We start from the raw sequence: 20,481 nt of genomic DNA, 5'->3' as shown, positions 1-20,481 counted from the left end.
ATCAAACTGTTTTCTTTTCAATATTTCCTTTATCTTCGGGTAAAGAAAGAAGTCACTGGGGACCAGATCAGGTAAGTAGGGAGGGTGTTGCAATGCATTTATTTGTTTACTGGCTAAAAACTCCCTCAGAGACGGTGCCATTTGAGCTGGTGCATTGTTGTGATGTAAGAGCCATTAATTGTTGGAGAAAATTTCAGGTCTAACTTTTTTATGCATCCTTTTCAGCACTTCCAAATAGTAAACTTGGTTAACTGTTTGTCCAGTTGGTACAAATTCATAATGAATAATCTCTCTGATATCAAAAAAGGTTAGCAACATTGTTGCAACAAGTTTGTGAACTTAATTGTCAGACCTATTAAGTAGAGGTAGACATACATGTAAAGTAGAGGTTCTTTGGTATATTTGTAAATATGAGAATTTAAAAAAATTTGCTGTTATATATATATATATTGCACACATTTTGTGTGCATGCAATGTGTGTATGAGCTCGTGCGTGCGCGCGCGCACACACACACACACACACACACACACACACACTCAGAAATAATTAGTGCTTATAGGAAAACAAGTGCCCGTTAGAAAACAAAGTAGGTAGTACTGGTAGTTATATAATATGTATTAAAATAAGATATTTCAATAATTGTGGAAAGATTATAGGGTGCAAGTAAAAATGAAAAAAATCAGTAACACCAGTGACTAACATTTTTTGAATGCTAGGCACTATGCTGTGTCTCCTGGTTTCAACAACTATTTCCTCATTTGACTATTTATGTAATATTGGAGAACTTCCTAAACCTCTCTCTAAGCTCTGATTTTATCATCTAGGAGGTGTGTATTGATACCTGTTTTTTTTTTAACTTAAAGGAATATAACTAGAATAAAATGAGCTAATGTAATGAGATGATCAATGAACTGGTTCATAATTATATGAGGTAATATATTGATAAATTACGTAGCATGTACTCATTCTGGTAATTAACTAATCTTGATTTCTCTTGAGATCATAGCTCTGTTAGGAACTGCTGACTTCTCTGACCCCAGGTAGTTTACTGAATGAAAAAAAATAATTGTATATTACATGTTTATATGCATTTATAATATATATCAATGACTATATATTCAGTGGGCTTTTGTGAAGTGCCTATATGTGCGTTGTTATGAATCATCTTCCTGCCATAAATGGAGATTTTCCTGTTTTTGTGATATTGGTATCCTTGCTGTGTGTTTGTGATTAATACTCAATTATCGCTGTGGTCCTAATAATGAGCTCATACTTTAGTCCTCTTATAGAACTGTTTTACCTATGAGCTGTATGCAAGTTTTATTATTGACTACAACTCTGAACCCACTTTACATTTAACTGTTTGCCCACTGTCTGCAGAGCAGATTTTGAGCTCTACCCCCAATGGCATAGCTCATTGCCTTTTTTGAATCCCTGGCACCTAGCATTGTGGTAGGTAGAACAGAAAATGATCAGTACATGTTTGTGGAATACAGTAAACTAAGAAAGAATAGGAAGGAAGTCAGATTGATCTGAGAATAGCCCATATTTGAAAGAATCAGAAAACTGGGCTTCCAAGAAATCTTTAAAAAGTAGATTGCTGGGGCGGATGGGTGGCTCCGTTGGTTAGAGCTCGAGCTCTGCACAACGGGGCTGCTGGTTCACTTCCCGCATGGGTCAGTGAGCTGCGCCTTCTGCCTTCCGCAACTAGAATGAAGTCAGTGAGCTGCCATTCAGCTCCTGGATGGCTCAGTTGGTTGGAACGTATCCTCTCAACGACAAGGTTGCCGGTTCGACTCCCGCGAGGGATGGTAGGCTTCGGTCCCCCCCCCCCCCCACCTGCCTGCAACTAACAATGGCAACTGGACTTGGCCATTGCCAAGCTGAGCTTCACCCTCCACAACTAAGATTGAAAGGACAACAACTTGACTTGAGAAAGTTCTGGAAGTACTTACACACTGTTCCCCAATAAGGTCCTGTTCCCCTTCCCCAATACAATCTTTAAAAAAAATGTAGATTGCTCATCTAGGAGGATTGAGATTCTAGGAAGAGAATGTAATGTGAAATAAGTTAAAATTTGCATGTTTTATCTATTTGTCTCTGGTTGGTAGGTATAAAATATAAATGTTGCAACTATTCTAAAACTTTCAACTAAACTTAATTTATTATATAATTCATTAAACAGAGGTGGGCTAGCAGAAAGACTAACTGGACTGCAGAATCGAGAGAGATCTGCCATTTCTTTGTGGAGACATCAATGTGTTTCTTACGAAAAGACACTTTCAGGTAAGGCTTGCACTGACATCTGAAACTCTGGGAAAAAGAACATACCACTTAAAAATATTTTTACATTAAAATATATGAAGTTGATCATTACTATTTTCATGATTTTAGTTTTCTCCAGGTGTGCTATAGGTCTCAGAAATTGTTCTAAAAGATGAGTCCATTCTTATAAGTATAATGATCCCTCCCCATAGTTCAATAGAAGACTTAGTCTTGAAGATCTGACTTAGAGCATTCTCTATTAGAACTTTTTCTCGCTATACCTAAGCTAGTGGTTTTCAGATTTTTGTGACTGCAAACACAGAGTAAGAAATACGTCTTACATCATCTTCTGATACACACATGACCTTCACACACACATACCAGAATCTAATATTTCATAAACAACGTTAACATTAGTATGTGTGATACACTTTGCATTCTCTTTTATTTTTACCATAATCCCAGTTTCATTAAATTCATGCAGGACCTTTCTAATGAGTTGTAACATGCATTTCAAAAATTGCTACTACAAGCAAGTGACAGAAACTCTTGTTTTTTAACAAATTTTTTGATATGTAAAATATTTCATATTAAAAACTTTTCTTAAAGTTCCCTCTCCTGTGAGGCAGTGTTTTTTTTTTTTTTTTAATTAAAGTTTATTGGAGTGACAATTGTTAGTAAAGTTACATAGATTTCAGATGTATAATTCTGTAATACATTATCTATATTTCACATTGTGTGTTCACCACCCAGAGTCAATTCTCTTTCTCTCACTATATGTTTGACCCCGTTTACCCTCTTCTAGAACTCCCCTCCCCCCTTACCCTCTAGTGTCCCCTAAACTATTGTCTATGTCTATGAGTTTTTGTTTCTTCCTTTGTCTTGTTCTTTTGTTGTTTTCAGTTTTATATACCACGTATCAGAGAAATCATATGCTTCTCTACTTTTTCTGTCTGATTTATTTCGCTTAGCATTATAATCTCAAGATCTATCCATGTTGTCACAAATGGTCCTATTTCTTCTTTTCTGCCGAATAGTATTACATTGTGTATACAGACCACAACTTTTTTATCCATTCATCTGTCGAAGAACATTTTGATTGTTTCCATGTCTTGGCCACCATAAATAAAGCAGCAATGAACATTGGAGCACACTTGTCTTTATGCATAACTGTTTTCAGATTTTTTGGGTAGATACCCAGGAGAGGGATTGCTGGGTCATACGGTAATTCTATGCATAATTTTTTGAGGAACCTCCACTTTGACATCCATAGTGACTACACCAATCTACATTCCCACCAACAGTGTATGAGGGTTCCTTTTCTCCACAGCCTGTCCAACACCTGTTACTATTTGTCTTTTTTTTCCCTTTATTTTATTTAATTTATTTATTTTAAATTAGTTTCCGGTGCAGAAAACAATGTAATAGTTAGACGTTTATCATTTATATCCCTCACACTATGTCAACCACCCTCCCCCCATCCAGTATCCCTCTGACATCACATACAGCCATTACATTTCCACTGCCTCTATTCCTAATGCTGTACTCTGCCTCTTGTAACCATATATATATATGTGTGTGTGTATATATATATGCATATATATACACACATATACACACACACACACACACACATATACATATATATATATATATATATATATATATATATATATGTTATATATATATATAAACAAACTTATAGTTGACTTTCATTATTATTCAGCTTCAGCTTTAGGTGTACTGTGTAGTGATCAAGCATCTACATCTTCCCTGAGGTGGTCTCTCTAATGCAACAAATGTCCATTGGATGCCCTACAAAATCTTAACAACATTATTGATTACACTCCCCAAATTAACTTTCGTGGTCCCATGGCAATCTTATGGTTACTGACTGTGCTTTCTAATCCCCTCAATTTCCCCCTTATCTCCACCCCCTTCCCATCTAGCAACCCTCAGTTTTTCCTCTAAGTCTCTGAGACTGTTTCTGATTAGTTCATTCATTTATTCTTTTCGTTAGATTCCACATATAAGTGAGATCATATGGTATATGTCTTTCTCTGTCTGACTTATTTCACTTAACATTATATTCTCTAGGTCCATCTATGTTGTTGCAAATGGGAAGATTCCATTCTTCTTTATGGCTGCATAATACTCCATTGTATAAATATACCACAGTTTCTTAATCCAGTCATCTACCGATGGGCATTTCGGTTGTTTCCATGTCTTGGCTATTGTGTATAGTGCTGCAATAAACATAGGAGTGCATAAATTTTTTTGAATTAGAGTTTTGGATTTCTCCACATAGATACCTAGGAGTGGAATTGCTGGATCACAAGGTAGTTCCATTTTCAGATTTTTGAGATACCTCCATACTGTTTTCCATAGTGGCTGCACCAATCTGCAATCCCACCAACAGTGCATGAGGGTTCCCTTTTCTCCACATCCTCGCCAGCACTTGTTGTTTGTTGATTTATTGATGATAGCCATTTTGGCTGGGGTGAGGTGGTATCTCATTGTGGTTTTTATTTGCATGTCTCTGATGGTTAGTGAGCTTGAGCATTTTTTCATGTCTATTTGCCATCTGTATGTCCTTTTTAGAAAAATGTCTCTTTGTGTCCTCTGCCCATTTTTTAATTAGGTTGTTTGGTTTTTTGGAGTTGAGTAATTTTTTTATAAATTTGGGATATTGACTCCTTATCAGATACATCATTGGCAAATATCTTTTCCCATTCAGTAGGATCCCTTTTTGTTTTATTGATGTTTTTGTTTGCTGTAAAAAAACTTTTTAGTTTGATGTAATCCCACATGTTTATTTTTTCTCTTACTTCCCTTGCCCAAGGGGATATATCAATAAAAATCTTACTCCGGATAATGTCTGTAAAGTTTCTTCATGTATTTTCTCCTAGGAATTTTATGGTTTCAGGTCTTACATTTAAGTCTTTAAGCCATTTTGAATTTATTTTTGTATATGGTGTAAGGAGGTGGTCCAGCTTCATTTTTTTGCATAAGTCTGTCCAGGTTTCCCAGTACCATTTATTGAATACACTGTCCTTACCCCACTGTAGATTCTTGCTTCCATTGTTGTAGATTAAATGACCATATAGGCATGGATTTATTTCTGGGCTCTATTCTGTTCCATTGATCTATGTGTCTGTTTTTATGCCAGTACCATGCTGTTTTGATTACTGTAGACTTGTAGTATAATTTGATGTCAGGTATCGTTGTGCCTCCCACTTTGTTCTTATTTCTCAAGATTGCCGAGGCTATCTGGGGTCCTTTATGGTTCCATATAAATTTTAGGATTATATGTTCTATTTCTGTGAAAAACGTCATTGGTAGTTTAATAGGAATTGTGTTGAATACGTATATTGCCTTAGGCAGTATGGACATTTTAAGTATATTAATTCTTCCTATCCATGAACATGGTATGTGTTTCCATCTATTTGTATCTTCTTTCATTTCTTTCTTCAGTGTCTTATAATTTTCTGAGTACAGATCTTTTACTTCTTTGGTTAAATATATTCCCAGGTATCTTATAGTCTTTGGAACAATTGTAAATGGGATTGTTTTTTTTTTAATTTCTCCTTCTGATGTTTTATTATTGGTACATACAAATGCAACTGATTTCTGAATATTAATTTTGTATCCTGCTACTTTACTAAATTCCTTTATCAGCTCTAATAGTGTTTTGGTGGAGTCTTTAGGGTTCTCTGTATACACTATCATGTCATCTGTATATAATGACAATTTTACTTTCTCCTTACCAATTTGGATGCCTTTTGTTTCTTTTTCTTGTCTGATTGTTGTGGCTAGAACTTCCAGCACTATGTTGAATAGAAGTGGAGAAAATGGGCAACCTTGCCTTGTTCCTTATCTTAAGGGGAATGGTTTTTTCTTTTTCCCATTGAGTATGATTTTAGCTGTGGGCTTATCATATATGGCCTTTATTATGTTGAGATATGATCCCCCTATTCCCCCTTTCTTAAGGGTTTTTATCATAAATGGCTGCTGGATTTTGTCAAATGCTTTTTCTGCATCTATTCATATGATCACACGATTTTTGTTTTTCATTTTGTTAATGTGGTGTATCACATTAATTGATTTGCGGATGTTGAACCAGCCTTGCATACCAGGGATGAATCCCACTTGATCATGGTGTATGATCTTTTTAATGTATTGCTGAATTCTGTTCGCTGATATTTTGTTGAGGATTTTTACGTCTATGTCATTAGCGATATTGGCCTGTAGTTTTCTTTTTTTGTAGTGTCTTTGTCTGATTTTGGGGTCAGGGTGATAGTGGCCTCGTAAAACACAGAGCCTTTCCTCCTTCTGGATCTTTTGGATGAGCTTGAGGAGAATAGGTGATAATTCTTTTTTGAATGTTTTATAGAATTCAACTGTAAAGCCATCTGGTCCAGGCCTTTTGTTTGTTGTGAGCTTGTTGATTACTGATTCAGTTTCCCTGGTGGTAATCAGTCTATGCAGGTTTTCTGTTTCTTCTTGAGTTAGCCTTCAGTATGCTTCTAGAAAATTGTCCATTTCTTCCAGATTGTCAAATTTGTTGGCATATAGTTGTTCATAGTAATTTCTTAAATTTCTTGTATTTCTGTGGTACCTGTTGTCACTTCTTTTTCATTGCTGATTTTATTAATTTGGGTCCTCTTTCTCTTTTTTTAAATGAGTCTGGCTAAAGGTTTGTCGATTTTGTTTATCTTCTCTAAAAACCAACTCTTTGATTCATTGATCTTTTGTGTTTTTTTTCTGGTTTTATTTCATTTATTTCTGCTCTGATCTTTATTGTCTCCTTACTTGTACTGCCTTGGGCTTATTTTGTTGTTCTTGTTCCAGATCCCTTACGTGTGAAGATAAACTGTTGATTGGTGATTTTTCTTGTTTCTTTAGGTAGGCCTGCAATACTATGAATTTCCCTCTTAGGACTGCTTTTGCTGCATCCCTTAGATTTTGGGTCACTGTGTTTTCGTTTGTCTCGAGATACCTTTTGATTTCTTTCTTGATATCATGGTTGTCCCATTCATTATTTAGCAACATGTTATTCAGTCTCTATGAATTGGTGTGTCTTCCAGTTTGTTTCCTGTAGTTCATTTCTAATTTCATAGCACTGTGGTCAGAGAAGACAATAGGTATGATTTCAATTTTCTTAAATTTATCAAGACTTGTTTTGCGGCCTAACACGTGGTCTGTCTTGGAAAATGTTCCATGTGCGCTTGAGAAGAACGTGTATTCTGCAGTTTTGGGGTAAAATGTTCTGAAAATATTGATTAAATCTAAGTGGTCCAATGTGCCATTGAAGGACGTTGTTTCCATATTGATTTTCTGTCTGGAGGACCTGTCCCTTGTTGTCAGAGGTATGTTGAAGTCCCCTACTATGATAGTGTTACTGTTGATCTCTGTCTTTATGTCAGTCAATATCTGTTTTATATATTCAGGTGCTCCTATGTTGGGCATAGATGTTTCCTAGGGTTATGTCCTCTTGTCGGATCTATCCCTTTATTATTATATAGTGTCCATGTTTGTCTTTTAATATATTCTTTATTTTAAAGTCTATTTTGTCAGTTATAAGTATTGCAACTCTAGCTTTTTTCTCATTTCCATTTGCATGAAATATCTTACTCCAACCCTTCACTTTCAGCCTATGTGTGTCTTTTGATCTGAGGTGAGTCTCTTGTATACAGCATATACAAGGGTCTTGTTTTCTTATCCACTCAGCCACCCTATGTCTTTTGATTGGAACATATAATCCATTTACATTCAAAGTGATTATTGATAGGTACATGGTTATTGCCATTTTTTAAATTTGTAGTTAGATTGTTTTCATCTTTCTTCTGTTTCCAGAAGCCCTTTTAATATTTCCTGCAATGCTGGCTTGGTGGTAATAAATTCCTTTAGCTTATTCTTTTCTGGGAAGCTCTTTATCTCTCCTTCAATTTTAAATGATAGCCTTGCTGGATAAAGCAATCTAGGTTGTAGGCCTTTGTTTTCCATCACTTTGAGTATCTCTTGCCACTCCTTCTTGGCCTTCAATGTTTTGTTTGATAGTCTTACAGGAGTTCCCTTGTGTGTAACCCTTTATCTTTCTCTTGCTGCTTTTAGGATTCTCTTTGTCTTTAACCTTTGCTATTTTAACTTGCTGTGGACCTGTTTGGGTTTATCCTGGTAGGAACTCTGTGCACTTCCTGGGCTTTTATGTTGGTTTCCTTCCCCAGATTAGGGAATTTTTCGGACATTATTACTTCAGGTATGTTCTCGATCCCTTGCTCCCTCTCTTCACCTTCTGGTATTCCTACGATGTGCATGTTGTTGCGCTTGATGTTATCCCAGAGGTCTCTTAAACCATCTTCACTGTTTTGTATTCTATCCTTTTTGTTGTTCTGTTGGGGTGATCTCTGCTAACTTTCTTCTAAGTCGCTGATACGATCCTCTGCTTCATCTAACTTGTTGGTAATTCCTTCAAGTATGTTCTTTATTTCAGTTATTATATTCTTTAGTTCTAACTGGTTGTTCATTATGATTTCTCTAGCTTTATGTCATCACTAAGTTCCTTAAATATTCTTATCATCAGTGTTCTGAACTCTGTCTCTGATAGGTTGATTACCTCTATTTTGTGTGGTTCCAATTCAGGAGGTTTCTTCTGTTCTTTTATTTGGGACATGTTTCTTTGTTTCCCCATTCTGGCTGACTCCCTGTGTTTGCTTCAATGTATTAGGTAGATACCCTAGGGTTCTTAGTTTTTGCTGGGTTATCTTATGTATTATGTGTCCTTTATATTTGACTTGCACCACTTCCCTCTTCTTCTGGGCGTGTGCTCCAAAGGTGAGTCTTGTGTTGTGTATATTGTCCTGTTAAAGTTGATCTTTAATTACTTTTAGCTTGTGAGTAGGTGGGATTGTCTCCTATGCTGATTAATTGTAAGACTAGGCTCATTTGTAAGTGCCCTGCCCTAAACAGGCCAGAAAGGGTTGGGGCTGGGGAGGGAGAGGTCTTCTCTCTCCCAGCCCAGCAGTGACACACTCTTCCCAGCCTCTTCCCTGGGTCAGAACTGCACACTGGTCTTCTCAGATACTGAGCAATAGGGCTCCTCTGTAATCTGACACTACTCCTCAATTCAGGGACCAGATTAAATCTCTGGAAGGGTGGGAGTAGGATTGGTAGAGTGGGGGAGGGGCCCAGGTATGGAGTTTACATCCTTTGTGAGACCTAGGGCCCGACTGGAGGTCTCAGCTGAGGTTACTGCCTCAAATGCTGGAATTGCTGCTCTCTCGGCAGGAGAGATCAGCTGTGGGTCGCGTGGAAGGAGTCCACCTCCTGGCTTTCGTGGTCTCAGTTCCATCCTGGGATCCCCTCTGTCTCGGCAGCTGCGGATGTCGGTCGCGTGTCCACTCCTCTCCCTTCTCTCTTCCCCTGCTCCTCTAATTTGCCCACCTTCAAGTAATCCTCGTACGAGTCTCTTAGCTGTTCTGTGTGATGAGCAGAGAGTCGTTTGATGGGTTATAGAAGTTCGCTTTGTCGTAACATCTGGAGGAGAACTCAAGTCCGCCTCAGTGCCTCCATTCCTATGTTGTCCCTATTTGTCTTGTTTATGATAGGCATTCTAACTGGGGTGAGGTAATATCTCATTATGGTTTTTATTTGCGTTTTTCTGATGATTAGTGATGTTGAACATTTTTTCATGTCTATTTGCCATTCTTATGTCCTCTTTGGAGAAATGTCTCTTCAGTTTTTCCCAATTTTCAATTAGGTTGTTTGTTTTTCTGTTGTTGAGTTGCATGGGTTCCTTGTGTATTTTGGATATTAGCCGCTTATCCGCAGCACTGTTTACAAAAATCTTCTCCCATTCAGTTGGTTGCCTCTTTATTTTGTCGATGGTTTCTTTTGCTGTGCAGAAGCTTTTAAGTGTAATATAGTCCCATTCATTGATTTTAGCTTTTACTTCCCTTGGCTTTGGAGTCAAATTCATAAAATGCTCTTCAAAGAATTGTTTTTTTCCATGATTTCTTCCTGGTTGTCTCTCCATCTGGAGTGGGTCCAGAGGTGGGTGGACAAGGTCATCTATTCTAAATCTATTAATAATCATCTTTCCAAAGAAAGACATTTTTATATATAGTAGCCAAGACATGGAAACAATCTGAGTGTCCGTCGATGGAAGATTGGATAAAGAAGATGAGCGGAGCCATTTAGTCTGTGGTTAAGAATCAGGGTGGCTAGTAGTGTTGAAAGCGGCAAGTGGAGGTGCCGCCCAAGTGGCCAGGACTCTGGACTATCGTGGTAGGTGATGAATCTGAGTTTGTAAGCCAAAGATGTTTCTCTGCTACACAGAACTGCCTCTAGTTTAGCTTGCTCCGGTTAGTGATTCATATTGAGTTTCATTAGGGCTTGGGAATATATGTTCACAGAGGGGAAGTACTGGGGAAGAGAGAAGAGGGATCGGCTGGTCTCTGAAAAGTATTGGGCCGGAAAGGGTCTGTAAGGGATAGAATGTTAAAAGAGCAGTCTTGCAGCATTTTTTTCCTTGCCTACATTCAATAAAATGACTAGTTGCATAATTTAAAAAAAAAAAAATACTTACCTGGCAGGGGAGATACCATGATCACGAAGGTGGTTTTCCCAGGGTGAGGCTTAATCCATTGCACTCCGGATGTGCTGACCCCTGCGATTTTCTCCAAATGTGGAAAACTCGACTGCATAATTTGTGGTAGTGGGGGACTGCATTCGCCCTCTCCCATATAAAAAAAAAAAGAAAAGGAGATGTGATCTGTCTATATCTATTACTTGACCATAAAGGTGAATTAAATCTTGCCATTTTCAACAACGTAGATGAACCTAGGAACTATTATGCTAAGTGAAATAAGAATAGATAAAGAAAGACAAATGCTGTATGATTTCACTTATTTGCGGAATCTATAAAGCAAAATAAACAAAAGAAACACACTTATGTATATGTACAGAACATACTGATGATTGCTAGAAGGGAGTGGGCTTGGCATGTCTGGGTGAAAGGGGTGAAGGGATTAAGAGGTACAAATCATCAGTTGAAAATTGTCATGGGGATGAAAAATACAGTATAGGGAAATGTGGTCAGTAATAGTGTAATAACTATGTTTGGTGCCAGGTAGGTACTAGACTTACTGGTGGATCACATTGTAAGTTATATAAATGTGTAACTGCTATGCTGTACGTCTAAAAGTAACATAAGATTTGAATGTCAACTGTAATTGAAAAATTAAAAAAAAAATTTTTTAATGTAGCCGGTCCAGGGTGATACTTGGTATATGTAGTTTAATAGACACATAGGTTATCTTGCACATGTTGGAGTGTAATCCTAGAATGTTAGAGTGTAAGAACTAGAATGCTGGATGGAACACTGAATTAATATTTTCAATCTTTGGAAGACTTTTCAATTCTTGTCTGAATTAATTTATTAACTTAAAGTCTTTCCCAGCTATTGTTTAGCAACTGTCTTCTCTCACATTCTTGTATTAGAATATTACGAGGTATGATCAAACAATATGGTGAATGTTTAAATAAAATTTATTACAGTAAAAGACACATTGCCATTAATTCCCCTCACAGTACTCCACCTTACTTTGAACACTTACCCCATCAATCTTTCCACTTTCTGAAGCAGTTCTGGAAGTCCTCTTTTATGAATGTCTTTAGTTGCACTGTCGTGACTGCCTCGATGTCCTGAGTCGTTTTGACTTTGGGGAAGAGCCAGAAGTCACATGGTGCCACATCCGGTAAATAAGGTGGATGAGGACACACCGTAATGTTTTTATTTGACAGAAAACACTGTACCAGAAGTGATGTGTGCCACAGAGCGTTGTCTTGATGGAGGATGATTTACAGTACACTTTAAAACATGCCTTCGCTCAACCGCAGCTCACACCCAACTGACTGCACTGAACAAGTTGAAACTTGTCACACACTATTACTAAAGTTCAACGTGCCGCTTCCCATTTAGAAGATCCTTGCTTTTCCAGTGGATGGCACTCACTCAGCAGCAGCGTTCACCATATTTCTTGATCACAATGGAAGGCTCCACGTCACACATCGCTTTTGTATGGTGATTTCTGTCAAATAAAAACATTACGGTGTGTCATCATCCACCTTATTCACTGGATTTGGCATGTTGAGACTTCAGGCTGTTTCCCAAAGTCGAAATGATTCAGGACATCGAGGCAGCCATGACAGTGCAACTAAAGACACTCCCAAAAGAGGACTTGCAGAACTGCTTCAGAAAGTGACTAAAACAATGGGATAAGTGTGTTTGAAGTAGGGAGAGTATTTTGAGGGGGATTAATGGCAATGTGTCTTATTCTGTAATAATTTTTTTTTTGTTTAAACATTCACCGTATTTTTTTTATCACACCTGGTATGTAGTACTCATCATTGAAAGCCAGAGGGAGAAGAGCATGCTTCAAGCATACTGGTTTTGAAAAGGTTGGCAGGTCTCTCCCTGTGGTAAATTCCAGCTTCAAGTCCAATTTAAGAAAAAAAGGTTTTCTTTTCTAATACTTTACCAGAAATCCTGAAATGATTTTCACTTATCTGACTAAGACACATATTGGTCCTTGAACTAATCACTTGTGGGTGGAATATAATCAATAGCACTATGCCAGTCCTATGCTTAACTCATGATCATTTTTTTAGACATGTAATAAAAATTAACAAGAACCATTGTCATCTTACAATATAAGATAATTTTAATTTTTCATGACCTTTTCAGGTTCTTCTATTTATTGATATATATGTGCATACTTAACCTATCAAATGTGAATGACCTTGATCTGGAGTGATCGCTTTCTCCCATAATCTGTTCACCTCCATCTCTCAAATAGTTTGTATTTGTTTTTTGTGTCACTCATCATTTTGAATTTAATTTGGGGTACTACGAACATAAATTTATTTTGTTCTGCTTGAACCAGGAAAATATTGCCTTGCCACTAAAAGTCTCAAATGTGCTCCTCTCCTGTTCTGCTTTTGCCTCCCTTCTTTTGAAGTAATTATATTAAGAGAATGGTAAGCTTGGATGTCTTTGAGAGTGGATATAAATATTTGAATTATTGGATTTCAGTGAGGTCACTTTTATTTCTTTGTGATAGAGATCAGCTTTGTATTGAGAGGTTGAGGTGGGGTTATGAGCCATACGATGGTGTTCATGCCACACCCTTTTTTCCTTTCCCTCCAAAAAGGTAGAATGCTAATTCTTAAGAGTTCTTGGAGATCTTCTATTCTAAACTCCTTGTTGGGGGATTGAGAGTATGTTGCCTGGAGGAGGAAAATGACTTCCTCAGGTCATTCATCCAGTTAAAGGAAAAATTCAGCCTTCTGAATCCCAATGCCATGCTCTTTCAATGATGCCACAATCTACCTCATGAAAATGATTTTGTTAGTTCTTTATCAATTTCCTCCTGATAGTGCTATTGAGAAATAACCAAATACTCCAAATTGGACTTTATGTATCCAGTAGGTATCTTCTCTTGAATTTTGTGGACTTTATAGTTTCGAAATATTGTAGATATCCTCAAGGTGAGAGCAAGACTTGGACAAACTTTATTTGGAGCATAAATTCCTAAGAAATAGGAAAAATAGCTTCATTTGTCCTCTTTCCTCCTTCAACATTACCCTTATAGTTGTATCATATTTGGAGGTTTATTCTCTGCCAGGTGTAATGCAGAGGGCTTGCTACGTATTAAATCATTTAGTATCTAAAATAACCTTCTAAGATAGAGTTTTCTTTCCTTAATTTCCAGATGAAGAAATTATAGGTTGAATATATGATATAGATGAGTAAGCGCAGATTTGAAGTATCTCTCAAATCAATGTTATTGACTAATCCATGCAGGCCTTCTTTAGATTATCTGTTTGGGCTGGAGAAAGAATTAAGTAGGCAGGGAATTAAGGAATCAGCAAAATTAGAAATATTAATATAAATGTGATTTTTCTTTGGGAAAAGGTAGTCTTCCAATGTGTAGGTCTGTACTGCATACTTTAGACAGCACTAATTCAAGTTGCATATGACATAAGTTTAAAGGTTGCGTAGACTGTGTTATTTGTGGATTTGTGTAGGGTGCCCTAAAAGCTTATGATTTTGATAGGAAGATGGCAGATTGTTTTTTTAATTATTCATATTTATACATACTAGAAATCACTGTATGTTGTTTTTCTAGCTTCTCCTTACAGTGAATTGACCAACTACTCAAGCACAGAGTTGTGAGAGTATTTTCTAGAGGTTGAAAGAAAAATACCAAGTATGACTGGGTGCCTGGAAAGATGAGGGAAAAGATGTTTTGTTTGACTCATAAGCACCAAATAGCACCAAATGTTCCTTATAATTTCCCTTCTTAAATTTGAGGAGGGAGGGTATTTAATAAATGACAAAAGCAAAATAAAACACCGGAACCAAAAATTAATCTATTAATTTGATATATGAATGTGACCATTTCCCATAGATTTTCCTCTTAGAAGTCTGAAGATTTTTGGAATTTAGATTTTAGTTTTTTATTCTTTATTTTAAATGAATTTCTTTTTTAAATTTTATTTTAAAATTTATTTTTATAGTTCACATACAATATTATATTAGTTTCAGGTGTACCACATAATGAATCAACATTTGAATTCTGGAAGTTGGTACCTCATAATCCCCTTCCCCTTTTCTGAACCCCTTGCCTTTGCCTTTAGCAACCATCAATTTGGTCTCTATATTTGAGTTTATTTCTGTTTTCTTTTATTTGTTCATTTGTTTTGTTCTCTAGACTTCACATGTAAGTGAAATCATATGGTATGTGACTTTCTGTGTTTGACTTACTTCATTTATCGTAATATCCTCTAGGTCCATCCATGTTGTTGCAAACAGCAAAATTTCTTTTTATGGCTGAGTAATATTCAATTTTATATATGTACTACTTCTTTATCTATTCATCAATAAATGGATACCTAGGTTGCTTCCGTACCTTTGCTATTGTAAACAATTCTACAATGAATATAGGTGTGCTTGTATCTTTTCGAGTTAGTGTTTTTATTTTCTTAGGACAAATATCCAGATGAGGAATTTCTACATCATTCAGCAGTTCTATTTTTCATTTTGTCAGAAATCTTCATACTGTTTTCCATAGTACGTGCACTAACTTAGTGCACAAAGGTTCCCTTTTCTCCACATCCTTCCCAACACTTGTTATTTGTTGTCATTTTGAAAATAACCATTCTGGCAGGTGTGAAATGATATCTCATTGTGGTTTTGATTTTCTTTTCACTGATGATCAGTGATGTTAGGGACCTTCTAGTGTACCTATTGGCCATCTCTATGTTTTCCTTGGAGAAATGTCTATTTATGTTCTCTGCTCATTTTTAATTGGATTTTTTTTAGTGTTGAGTTGTATGAGTTTTTAAAATACGTGTATTTTGGATATTAACCCTAAATCGTATCTATCACTCATATTCAGTAGATTGCCTTTTCGTCTTGTTAATGGTTTCTTTCACTGTACAAAAGATTTTTAGTTTGATGGAGTTTTTTCCTTGCTTTCACCCAAGGAGCCATACATATCCAAATAAAATATTGTTAAGACCTATGTCAAAGAGCTTACTGCCTATGTTTTCTTCAAGGAGTTTTATGTTGTAAGGTTTTACATTTAAGTCTTTAATTCATTTTGAATTTATTTTTGTATGTGGTATAAGAAAGTGGTTTTGTTTCAATTTCTAGCATGTATCTGTCCAGTTTTCCAATTATTAATTGCCATTTATTAAAGAAACTATCTTTTCCACATTGTTTATTATTGACTCCTTTGCCTTAAATTAATTGATCACAAAAGTGTGCGATTATTTCTTGGCTCTCTGCTCTGTTCTGTGTTTTATGCCAGCACCTTACTGTTTTGATTACTATGGCCTTGTAACATAGTGTAATACCAGATAGCGTGATACATCCAACTTTGTTCTTCTTTCTTAGGATTTCTGTGTCTATTTGGGGTCATATTTGGTTTCATATAAGTTTTAGGATTATTCTAATTCCTTGAAAAATGCCATTGGTATTTTGATAGATATTGCATTGAATCTATAGATTACTTTGGGTATTATGGACATTTTAACGATGTTAATTCTTCCAATCCATGACCACAGTATATCCTTCAGTTTGTTTGTATCCTCTTCAATTTCTTTCATCAGTGTCGTGTATTTTATTGAGTACAGGTTTTTCACCTCCTTGGTTAAATTTTTTCCTTGGTATTTTATATTTTTTTCATGCATGGGATTATTCTTTTTGGAAATGGGATGTTTTTTCTTAATTTCTTTGTGTTAATTTGTCATTAGTGTATAGAATTGCAACGTATTTCTGAATATTAAATTTGTATACTGCAACTTGCCTGAATTCATTTATTAGTTGTAATAGTTTGTTGGTGGAATCTTTAGTGTTTTCTATATATAGTATCATGTCATCTGCATATACTGACAATTTACTTCTTCCTTTCCAATTTGGTTACCTTTTATTTTCTTGTCTGATTGGTATGGCTAGGACTTCCAATACTATGTTGAATAAGAGCAGAGAAAGTGGGCATCCTTGTCTTACACCTGATCTTAGAGAAAAGAAGCTTTCAGCTTTTCACTGTTGAGTATGATGCTAGCTGTGGGTCTGTCGTATATGACCTTTATTGTGTTAAGGTATGTTTCTAAAAACTTTGTTGAGAGTTTTTATTATAAATGGATGTTGAATTTTGTCAAATACTTTTTCTACATCTATTGAGATGATCGTGTGATTTTCATCCTTCATTTTGTTTATATAGTGTATCACAGTGATTGATTTGCAGATATTGAACCATCCTTGTATCCCTGGGATAAAACTTGTTAATGGTGTATGATCCTTTTAATATTTGGTAGAATTCACCTGGTCCTGTGAAACCATCTGGTCCTGGACTTCTTTTTCTTGGGAGTTTTTTGATTACTGATTAAATTTTGTTACTAGTAATCAGTCTGTTCAGATTTTCTTTTTTTTCCAGATTCAGTCTTGGAATGTTATGTTTCTAGGAATTTATTCTCTTAGGAAGTCCAATAAATCGGCATATAATTATTCATAGTATTCTCTTAAAATCCTTTGTATTTCTGTGGTCTCGCTTGTCACTTCTTTTTCATTTCTGATTTTATATATTTGGGCTCTCTCTCTTTCTTCATGAATCTGATGAAAGGTGTATCTATTTTGTTTATCTTTTCAAAGAACCAGCCGTTAATTTTGTTGATCTTTTCTAGTGTATTTTTTGTTTTTAAGTATTTTATTTGTTTCTGCTCTGATCTCTAATATTTCCCTTCTACTGTGTTTCCCTGAAAATAAGACCAGGTCTTACATTAATTTTTGCTCCAAAAGATGCATTAGGGCGTATGTTCAGGGGATACCATCCTGAAAAATCATGCTAGGGCTTATATTCTTGTTAGGTCTTATTTTCGGGGAAACACGGTACTCACTTTGGGCATTGTTCTTCTTTTAGTAGTTCCTTTAGGTGTACATTTAGATTGTTTATTTGAGATTTTTCTTATTTCTTGAGTTAGGCCTTTAATCACTATAAATATCCCTCCTAGAACTGCTGTTGCTGTGTCCCAAAGACTTTGGATTGTTGTGTTTCTATTTTTATTTGTCTCAGTGTATATTTAAAAAACTTTTCCTTGATTTCTTCATTTATTGATTGAAGAACTAAGAGTAGTATGTTGTTTAGCCTCTACATGTTTGTGGTTTTTTTCAGTTAGATGAATTTATTTTTCTGGTCTATTAGGTCCTTCCTTTGGTATAGGTAATAAGTCGTGTTATTTTTTTAATTTACTTTTGATATAACTTATTATAAACATATTAGGAAGAAAATTGCACTATTTAGTGTTTTGTTTACTTTGTGCCCTGACAGAAGAATGTTTTCTCTTTGAATATAAGATTATATTTTCTCATGTCTGTATAATTTGTAGTAATTGAGAAAGTAAAAGAAAATCTTAAATAGAAGTTACTCCTCTCCCCCCAGCTGAAATTTATGATGGATTTATTAAAATATCTATATTATTAATTTAAACTCTCGAACATTCTCAATTTCCCTATCCAGAATGAGTGTAATAGTGCCTTGCCTTAAGAGTTTGTACTATCAATAAATGTGATTATTGCAAGCCCTTACACAAAGTCATCATTGAGTAGATGGTGAAAATAAAGAAGCACTGAATTATTTTGAGGTCAGTTTCATTACTACCAGATCTGGTAGTTGAAAAGCAACCAAAGGCAGCATCTTCTCTTTTCCCTTATGGTTTGGTTGTACCTTTCGGTTTACATGATACCACAATCAGAATCCCATTTTATTTTTTATACACTCAAGTGGATTATTCATTTTAGGTTAATTTTGACTGAACAAGTGAAGACATCAAGCTTGGCTTTCCTTTTCTTCTAATAGGTTTAGTGAGAAATCTAGAACTTAGTAGTAATTTTATGAACTGTGTCTTGCTTTTTGTTCTCAATATTAAGTATAGCATATCTCACTGAGTCTATCTTTATTAATCTCCTTTATATATAGGAAAGTATGTTTTATAAATGTAATCCTTATATTGTTACTTTTTAGCTTTGGGGCCTTTCTTTCACATTTCTTCTATTTGAAGGATATTATTTAATTACTCCATAAGTTGAGAGGGATGTGGTGCCTAGTTATTAACTTGAAATGTTTGAATGAATGTCTCCAACATATCTTTCTACCTTTTAAAAATAATTTTAATTTGAGATAACTGTAGATTCACATGTAACTAATGCAATTGTAAGAAATAGTAGAGTGATACCTTGTGCCATACACCTAGTTTCTCCCAATGATGACATCTTTCCTAACTATAGTTGATAGCACAAACAGGATATTGATCCTGGATACAATTCACCCATGCACTCATGTATGTGTGTGTAGTTTGTTTATGTAATTTTACTCCTTATGTAGATTCATGTGCCCGTCACCACAGGCTGGATACAGAAAAGTTCCATCTCCACAAGGATCTGTCATACTTTTTATAGCCATTGCTACTTCTTTTCCACCCTCCTCTCTAATACTTTCCGACCACTAATCTGTTCATCTTTTCCCTAGTTTTGTGATCTCAAAAATGTTATGTAAATGGAATATGGTATGTAACTTTTTGGGATTGGCTTTTTTCACTTGGCATAATTTCTTTAAGATTCATCCAGCATTGTATGTATCAATAGTTAGCTTCCTCTTATTTGTGAGTAGTATTCCATGATATTGCTGTACCACAGTTTGTTTAATTGCTCATCCATTGAAGGATATTTGGATCGCTTGGCTATTACAAATAATGGTGCTATGAACATTTGTGTACATGTTTTTGAGTAAACAGAGGTTTTTTATTTTTCTGGTATAATCGATCAAGGGTGCAGTTGCCAGGTGTTAATGGTAAGTGCATGTCTAGTAAGACATTGCATATTAATATGAAATATTGCAGTGAATATCTCTAGTATTCTTTCTGGCTTAAAAAAGTTTTTTTTTAACACCTTTGATTTGTGGATTTAAATTTTTCTTTTCCTTCCTGATGAATAGCTTACTTTTCTGGACTGTTTCATAACTCCCACTTGTACCATTTAATAATACATTTTGTTTTCCTTGTTTGTACCTTCTAGTACATTTTAGTTTAAAAGACATGTATCTCAAGGTTCTTCCAACGTGAATAAAATTTAAAATATTCCTATTTTCTTGGCTGTTTGTTTGTGATACAATAAGGAGAGATTGAACTTGGCCGTTTAAAGAACAGAGATAAGCATATGTGTTGTACATAAAGGCCAGTATACAAGTATAAGCATATGTTAGATGACAGAGAGAGAGGGAGGCAGAGACCAGGCACCTGAAGGCTATGATTAGATTTTATTTCCCATGTGATGCCTTAGAAATATGTATTTTAAAATGTGACTGTTGAATAGAGAATGGATGATTGTAGAGGCGAGAAAAAAATATTTCCTAGATTTCTCTTCAGGAACTACTTTATTCTTTGTTTTTGAGGGGAAACAGTATTTCAACACTGCTTTGTCATTTACCTGGATGGTATTGACCAGTAGTTATTTAATAATATTTAAAACGTTTCACGTGCTTATTAACTTGTTTTATCCTCACAGCAGCCATTTCAGTTAGGTTCTATTTTAGAGGCAAAGAAAATGTGGATAGGTGTGGTCCTGTGTGCCTGTCTAGTGGATGGTGGACCCA

The 20,481-nt window shown here is 35.6% G+C and overlaps 1 protein-coding gene and 1 non-coding gene across 6 annotated transcripts in view; both read left to right on the top strand.

Annotated features, from left to right (window-relative positions):
• SPIDR (scaffold protein involved in DNA repair) overlaps positions 1 to 20,481 on the top strand; it is a 566,075-nt gene that overhangs the window by 179,569 nt on the left and 366,025 nt on the right. For all 5 annotated transcript variants that reach the window (XM_019716801.3, XM_088799435.1, XM_019716799.3 and 2 more), the window contains one exon: positions 2,187 to 2,287. In XM_019716801.3, coding sequence (XP_019572360.3) covers positions 2,187 to 2,287 — 101 coding nt within the window. The remainder of the gene's footprint in view (positions 1 to 2,186; positions 2,288 to 20,481) is intronic.
• On the top strand, positions 10,846 to 11,011 carry LOC141568763 (U1 spliceosomal RNA). The gene has a single exon (XR_012491960.1). It is a non-coding gene; the product is annotated as a U1 spliceosomal RNA (small nuclear RNA).

This window comes from Rhinolophus sinicus, chromosome 7 (genome assembly GCF_057876585.1).
Source record: "Rhinolophus sinicus isolate RSI-liver-muscle chromosome 7, RSI-T2T, whole genome shotgun sequence".
Classification (NCBI taxonomy): domain Eukaryota; kingdom Metazoa; phylum Chordata; class Mammalia; order Chiroptera; family Rhinolophidae; genus Rhinolophus; species Rhinolophus sinicus.
Note: the sequence above shows the minus strand (reverse complement) of the source record. Positions and strands in the feature narration are given on the sequence as shown.